At 48.3% G+C, this 7,980-nt stretch overlaps 1 protein-coding gene across 3 annotated transcripts; it reads left to right on the top strand.

Annotated features, from left to right (window-relative positions):
- Window positions 1-2,709: 2,709 nt before the first annotated feature.
- On the top strand, window positions 2,710-6,018 carry CITED2 (Cbp/p300 interacting transactivator with Glu/Asp rich carboxy-terminal domain 2). 3 transcript variants are annotated; one of them, XM_071549192.1, is made up of 3 exons: window positions 2,710-3,414; window positions 3,637-3,755; window positions 4,041-6,018. In XM_071549192.1, the coding sequence occupies exon 3, from the start codon at window positions 4,048-4,050 to the stop codon at window positions 4,765-4,767; it is 720 nt and encodes a 239-aa protein (XP_071405293.1). In that variant the 5' UTR covers window positions 2,710-3,414; window positions 3,637-3,755; window positions 4,041-4,047; the 3' UTR covers window positions 4,768-6,018. The 3 variants fall into 3 exon arrangements, with proteins under 3 accessions (XP_071405293.1, XP_071405292.1, XP_071405291.1); XM_071549191.1 differs by having other exon boundaries at window positions 2,710-3,755; XM_071549190.1 differs by lacking the exon at window positions 3,637-3,755 and having other exon boundaries at window positions 2,712-3,414.
- Window positions 6,019-7,980: the final 1,962 nt, after the last annotated feature.

Genomic DNA, 7,980 nt, shown 5'->3' with positions numbered 1-7,980 from the left:
AGGGCATTTCTTCCAGGATATCATTCTAATATGAAATTTCCTATCAGATAACCCTAGCAGATGTCCTGACCTGGGTTTTCCTGACTGCTTTGTGTCAGCATGAGAGGAAACACACAGAAACTCACCTCCATGATCATCTGGGACAGAAAGTCATGGAGATTTAGGGATTATATTTTCAGACTTGAAAAAAAAGGACTTGGAAATCCAAGTCCCTCTGAAATTGGTTGCCCCATGTATCTTGTTCCAGTAGTAAAGCACCAGTATTCAGCCAGCTTAAACATTTCCAGTAAAAACCTGAAAAAACATCATCTGGGATTCTCCTTTTTGATTTTCCTTTCTTTCCTTTCACCACACTCTACTGACATTCCAGCCTGGAAAGAGTGAGCAGGGCTTCATCTGCAACCCAACCTCAGTGCCTGTCTGACCTTCCAATCCAAAGTGTTAACTCTTAACCAAGGATCCATCTTTCCCTTTCTTTTCCATTGTTATGTTTGATATTTCTCAGTGATTCTTTCTAGATGGACACATCAGTCACATTCTGCTTTAAACTCTATTTAGATTCTTCACCTGAGAAGTGACTCTGTGAATCCTGCTGCTTTTATTCCCACCCCTGGCCATCTCTGGCTTTCTCTTGATATGAAGTGCCTTGCTTTCTTGCTGTTTGACTGAGGAACCAACTCATGTATGCAGAAGACTTTGAAGAATATGAGTGAAAAGATTTCTTTAAATAACTGTGGCTTAGATCAGGAGAAGCAAACAAATGAGATTTGGGGTTTCCTGCAAGCTCAGTAGTGATGCGCTCATGCTTTGTCCTGCATTCCCTTAGTTGCCTGTCACAAGTCTTCTAGCCATTTCCTGGAAAGCAACCAACTGATTGTGTTCCCACTTTGCTATGACCATAAACAATTACATACGTGGCTCCGCTGGCACCAATCTGCTGAGCCTTATCTGGACCCCACTGCAACCCCAATGAAGAAAACACTGTCCTGCCCAATTCTCTGTATGTGGGCTGTAAATACCTGAAGACGTGCTTTGTATAAGTGAGGTATCATGGAAGCTGTGACTTCCTTACTATTGCTTCTGGCAGTCTCACATGAATCGTCCATAACTCACTTTGGCAAGCTGGCAGCTTCCAGCATCTGAAAGCTGAAAATAGGAAAGGGCATTTGCAGGTCGATGATATGATGTGTGCTTGGCTTTAAAAAGGATTGCAAACTTAAGGCAGTGGAGAGCAAAAAGGCATACCAGTATCACCATGGATATGTGACATTAAACAAACCACTTGTCATGATACACAGCTGACTACTTGCCAGATGAAACAGGATCTTCTTATTATTCATTGTTTTGCCCTGCAAAACCTGCACACCAATGAGAAACAAAAATCACTAGAAAGGTACTGTCATTTTTCTGACCATCCCTGGCCATATTGGAGGTTCTCATTCCATGGCAACTCCCAGATGTCCACCTACTCACATGCATTTGCAAGACCAAAAAGTGAAATCATGGTGGGCACCCTACTTAATCGCTGCAGGAAGGGGAACTGCAGGATGAGGTGACTTCCTTGAGGTAACTGACACTTTTAAAGCTTCCTGTCATCCCAGCACTTTGATTCCCTGTTGTCCCTCACAACTGGGGTGTCAGCCAGGTATTTTTCTGGCATGCCGTGTTTGCCCAACCACTACCACCTGCCCACATGGCTTTCCTAAGGATTGCACCAGCCACACAGGGAATTGTCCTTCTCAACTCATCCATCATACCTCACTGCATCCAGAAGCCCAGTTCTGCCTCCATCCAAAGGATAGATAAAAAGATTACCCTTCTTTTGGTTTCACCTTCATACTTAACAGCAGCCAACGAAGGACCGAGTCCACCCAAAAGGGAGCAGAACGACTGCCATATGGACAGCTCTTGAAACACACCATTTGCCCTCGCCTGTGCCTCCCCAGGGAGGCACTCCTAAACTGCTGCATCCCTGCAAAGCACTAGGAGGAGCAGAAACCCCATCACAGCCTATGTGATGGCCACCTTGACCTCAAATTCACAATTCTTGGTGCTGAGGGGAGTGTCCTGCCTACCACTGTCCCCTCGGTGTGCCCATACACAACTGAAAGCAGGAAAACAGAGGGGAAGCAGAAAACCAGTCGGAGGCACTATGGAAAAGTGGGCCAGTATCCAGCATTTCCCTCTGGCATGCCTCCTCCAGCCTCTCAGCATTTCCCTGCTACTTCAGCATGGCTGCCCTTCAGAGAGGAACTGCTGCCGCTCTCAGGGGTAGCGGATGTCTTGGATACGTGTGGCCCCACCAGGGCTCTGCCGGGAAGAGGGAGCGACAGGGGACTTGCCCAGCCAGGGCGATTGCCCGTGCAAAGCGTGTGCCCACCCGCACTGCTCATGTTCTGTTTGTCTTTGCCATTGCAAGGAAAACAATCGTAAATAACGGTAATAAAGCCCACCACACCAGCCAAGGGCAAGAGCAGGTGGGCACTCGCCTCGCACAGTCCAGAGGGCTGTGGGGCAAAAACAAGGGATGGAAAGACGTGGGAGTGGGAAGAGTACCGGCACCCCCCCACACACACACCTCCCGCATGCGGCGCCCGTGTCTGTGGAAAAAGGTGGATTTCGGAATTCGCCTCCAGGACGCCCACGCGGGTGCTGGGGCGTCACGCCGGCGGATCCGGGCAACCTGCACCGCGGCGGCGCCGGAGGGACGGGCCTCGCCCTGCCTGGGCAGCGCTGCTGGAGCGCTTAGCCCCACGCGTGTCCGCGGCCGCTGCGCTGCAGCGACGCGAGCGGACGGGGCGCCAGCGGCACCGGCGATGCCGGGACGCGGAGCCGGACGGAGCTGTGGGAGGAGGGGGAGCGGCGGTGGGATGCGCGGGGTGCCGCTCCAGCCACCCTGCCGCCGAGCCCTGCTTTGGTCCAGGGGGAGGCGCTGATCGGGGCGCGCAGCGCGGACCGGTGGCAGGGAGAAGGGTGCCTGGATGTCTTCCCGACCCGCTCAGCCCCTTCCCCCGTGTCTCCCTACACGCATGTGCCCCGCTGCCTGCGCGCACGCTGGGTGTTCAGTGTTTGGGGGGTTCTCCCCTCTCCCTTCCCGGCCCCCCCAACCTCCTTCCCTCCCCTTCGCCCCGCTTGCTCCAGGTTTTACTTCTGGTTGCCTGTAAGGGTTTTGCTCCTCCCTTCTGAAATCCTATATTAGCCGCGGCCAAAGCCGTGTAAGGAACACAGCTCATTGTTGGCAAGTGCCGATGCGCCTCGCGGAGGGGCGAGAACAAGCTCCGGGGCTGCGGCAGCGATCGCGGCGCCGTCACGTCAGCGCCGGGGAGAAGGAGCCGGGGAAGCCCTCTCTATGCTGGGTGACTCTCGCTGACTGATTCCACCGCCACCTTTGAAGAAGAAGAAAGAAGCCGGGAGGTGAGTGCGGCGGTTCTCGCGGCTGGTGCCGGGTGTCCCTTTTGTGTGCAACAGGAAGAACGTGACTGTATAAACACTCGAGGAAAGGTGTTTCTCAGCTGCCTGGCTTCACGTCCTTATCTGTGCGCTACCGTATTTTTAACAAAATAACTGGGACTTTATTCCAAAAGTTGCTGACAGCGGCTAGATGGGACTTGCCAGTTCTTTGCTTGTTCCCCCAAGTTCGCGCGAGTGCCGTGGGAATCCGCTGCCTTCGGGGGCGAAGCCGTGGGGCTCGGGCGCCTTCGGAGCGTGGGGAGGAGGCGGCGGCGGTGGCCGAACGCGGCGCTCCCCGCCGATAGGTATGCACGATTTGGAGTGGGAAGGCGTGCTGCCCGCCGAATTAGCGGAGGGGACCGGGATTGTTGTGCCGCGGGCCCCCCTTTTATTTTTTCCCTTTGTACTCCATGGTGGAGCCACGGTAGATTTTTTGGGGTTTTTTTCTGCCTCTCCTGAGAAGGAGAGAACTGCAGGACCAGCGAAGTGATTTCTGCCAAGGCCAGGCAGATGCAGCTGGTCCGTGAGAGGGCGGCTGGATGTCCGAGGAAGGGTGTATTTCCTAATGTATTCACACGCTAACTTTCCAGGTGAGCAATGGCAGACCACATGATGGCCATGAACCACGGGCGATTTCCCGACGCATCTGGCGGGCTCCACCATCACCCTGCGCATCGGATGGGCATGGGGCAGTTTCCTACCCCACATCATCACCACCAGCAGCAGCAGCCGCAGCAGCAGCACGCCTTCAGCGCCCTAATGGGCGACCATATACATTACGGAGCTGGGAATATGAACGCGAGCAGCGGGGTGAGGCACGCCATGGGGCCGGGCAGCGTGAGCGCAGGGCACCCGGCCGGCAGCATGCCGCCTCCCGCCCGCTTCAGCGGCTCCCAGTTCATGGCCCCCCCTGTCGCCAGCCCGGGAGGGCAGCTGAGCGCCAGCATGCAGCTCCAGAAGCTGAACAACCAGTACTTCAGTCACCACCCCTACCCCCACAACCACTACATGCCGGACTTGCACCCCGGCAGCCACCAGCTGAACGGCAGCAGCCAGCAGCATTTCAGGGACTGCAATCCCAAGCACGGCGGCGGCGGCAGCGGCTTGCCGCCCGCCGTCCCCCACGTCCCCGCGGCAATGCTGCCGCCCAATGTCATAGACACGGACTTCATCGACGAGGAGGTCCTCATGTCCTTAGTCATCGAAATGGGGCTGGATCGCATCAAAGAGCTTCCCGAGCTGTGGTTGGGACAGAACGAGTTTGACTTCATGACAGACTTCGTTTGCAAACAGCAGCCCAGTAGGGTGAGCTGCTGATTCATTTAAAACAAACAAAGGACTTTTATCGGTGCGAATGAAAACATTCCCCTAGACACGGTGTCTCACTTTTCAGGGCTTGAAAAGGTGAGAATCTGGAAAGCAGAGTCAACTATGCGCTTGTATAATTTCTTTCTTTTTTTTTAAATCGCTGCCACCTTTTTTTTTCTTAGCTTTATCACTAACCTCTCCTCCCGTAGTAATAATATTTAGCGAACTCTGCTTTTTATGTTGGTCACTCCCCTCCCCACCTCTCTCTCTTAATTTCCTCGCAGTAATGTGCCCATAATTCCCACAGTGCTGAACTGTTAGATATTAATCTTGGCAAATTGCTTAATCTTGTGGATTTTGTAACCGATGATTTTCAATTACTTGAACTGCATTCAAATTCTAAGCGAACAGGGAAAAAAATTGCGTTAGTTGCATGAACTTTGAAGGGCAGATACTACTGCACAAAAGCTGCCATCTTGCTTAATTTTTAACTATGCATTGCAGTGCAGACTATTTTTTTTTCTGAACACGCTGAACTGGAAGCTTAACGGATGTGGGCCAAACCTTTCCAGATCAGGAAAAGTAATACTGTTACTTAAAAAGTCTGCTACCCATTCCCCCTCCCCCATATGTACAGACAATAATATGGTGTGGATGGAATGTTGACTAGTGGCAAACATTTCACAGATTTTTTTTTATCTTGTTTCTGTCTTCAGCGTTTTGACACTGTGCTAATATAGTTTATTCAGTACATGAAAAGATACTACTGTGTTGAAAGCTTTTCAGGAAATTTTGACAGTATTTTTGTACAAAACATTTTTTTGAGAAAATATTGTTAATTTATTCTATTTTAATTTGCCAATGTCAATAAAAAGTTAAGAAATGCTTTAGTTTTTCTAGAAGTCATTTACCAGTATTTTTCTTCAAAATTCCTCCCCACTGTCCCTGGGAAGTAGAACATCTATCTGTACAACAGTACTGGTGTGCAAAAAGACATTCCAAAATAGAAAGTACACTACACCCATATATATGTCATGGTGAACTCGGTAGGTGAGCAAGATTTGAACATACTTACAGCATAAAGCCTCATGCGTAACATTGTAATATGCCTGTCAGTGTGGTTTTATGAAGAATAAAGTTGCCAAGGCGCAACTTTCTTGTGACTTGCCAACATACTTGCTTTAAATGTAGTTGTCCAGAGTTATGATGCATAAAGTATTTATTATATTTATCTATTAAACTTGTAATTTTATAAATCTGCTTTCATTTATATAGTAGACTTTGTTCTTTTGTATATTTATTATCTCAGTTGGAAGAGTTATGTAAAAAGACATGTAAAAAGTATTTGTGGTGTGGGAAGGGAGGGTGGTGGGTGTCATCCTGTCCCTCTCACCTGACAGGGTTAACACAGGAGACTACTGCTTCAATCCAGATCTGCATCACACTGGAACCAATTGTGTTTCATTTCCAGTGACTTAGGTGAAGAGGCATATATCCTGGAGTATTCCACAGTGGGACATCTCCAACCCCTCTCTCCCAGAAATTGCTACCCTCTGAAGCCACTAAGAGAAATCCATAGTTATACTTCAAATATTTTGAGAAAAAACACTCTTTAAGGTAGCTGCTACCTTGCTCCTTTAATGCCAACTGTTGCTTGCCTTCTGCCCTCACTGGTCTGTGGCAAAGCTGCACAGGTTTTTAGTTTGGTGGGGACTATGGGACCAGGACCATAATTAATACATTTAATCCTGTTTAGCCATGCTTCCCAGGTTCAATACAGGAGCAGTACCAGTGTCCTTTCTTTTTGCTTACTTTTAAATCTCTGTCTTCTGAATTTATTAGGAAGAAAAACAGCATGGTGGATGTAGTTAAATTTTAAACCTGGTCACACAGAACAGGTGAGGATATCACCACACAATGGGAGTGTAAATAGCAGTGTTTTGAATCAAGCTGGGAAATTAAACTGATTACTATTGCTAAGATTATCCCAGCTGGTGAGAACAGTGATACTTGGCCTTCTTTGCCTTAAAGACAGAAAGCAACTAATATGTTTTATGAATGTAAAAAAAAAAAGTCAAGTAAATATGAAAAGTATTATCAAAGGTAGAAAGAAGGAAGTGTACACTTCTGGGAAAACCCAAGATGACAAAATGCTCTCTGCGGGCAGTGACAACCCATTCTTAGACTACTCTCAGTAGCCAGGATTTAAAAAAAAAGCAACTTCTGGTTTCAGCCAGTGATCACTAAAGTTTTGTGACAGTAAACTTAACATCAAATGGCAGTGAATCATAACTTACTAATTCACCAATTATGTAAGAGTGTTTAGAAGAATAGAGCTGTAGTTTTAAGACCCATTGCCCAATTTGCCAGGATATAAATTCATTTTCCATTTTAAAACTATTTGATCTGTGCACATTGCATTGCCCTCTTCTGATGGAGTTTGGGAGGGTGATTTTTCTGATTCTAATCAACTTCTTGTAAAACAGACTATCAAATTATGTGCATACTAAATTGGCTAGATGTTTAAAGCCTCAATGATCTCCTAAAACAAAAGGGAATACCCTAATGATAGGCACTTTTGCTTCACAAAGTTGGTTAAACAACAGATTCTTCACAGTTGAGACATCACTACTTAAGTCTGTCAACATTAAATCCTCCCATGTAAGCTTTTCCAAGAATAGGCAGTTCCATGTGCACACTGATAGAGTCTATTTGTGTACAACTTGTAAAACTCCTGAGAGCTGCTGCCTCTTGAGTAACAGCAGCTACTGAAAGCTCTGGCTTTGGGCAAGACATTGCCAAGGGTTTTATGAATTCTGAAAAGCTGGCCCTGGGGAAATGTGCCAAACAATCGTTGTCTACCCTATCCCTTAATTTCTAACGAAGAGTCAGATCCCAGTGGACAGCACAACTGTATTTTCTTACTCACAGAATCCACCAAGCAATTCTGGGGACCTGACCCTCACCTTGCCAGTGTGAACCTCTTGGCAATGATGCCAATGGCTGAGGCAGTAAAAGGCTTTCAAGTAGATCCTCTCTGGCCTTGACGCTGCTTAGAAACACACTGAAGTAATGTATTATTGGAACCCAGCAATTAGTGAAGGATGCAGAGCGACCCAGTTCTCCAGCTCCTCACGAAGGCCACTGCTGTCCCGCATCCCGTTAAGTTGCTGTCAGTACAGGAAACTTGACCTCTGTACTTTGGCTGGTTTTCAAGAACTT

Source organism: Pithys albifrons, chromosome 2 (assembly GCF_047495875.1).
Source record: "Pithys albifrons albifrons isolate INPA30051 chromosome 2, PitAlb_v1, whole genome shotgun sequence".
NCBI lineage: Eukaryota > Metazoa > Chordata > Aves > Passeriformes > Thamnophilidae > Pithys > Pithys albifrons.
The sequence above is the reverse complement of the archived record's forward strand: the minus strand, read 5'-3'. Positions and strand labels throughout refer to the sequence as shown.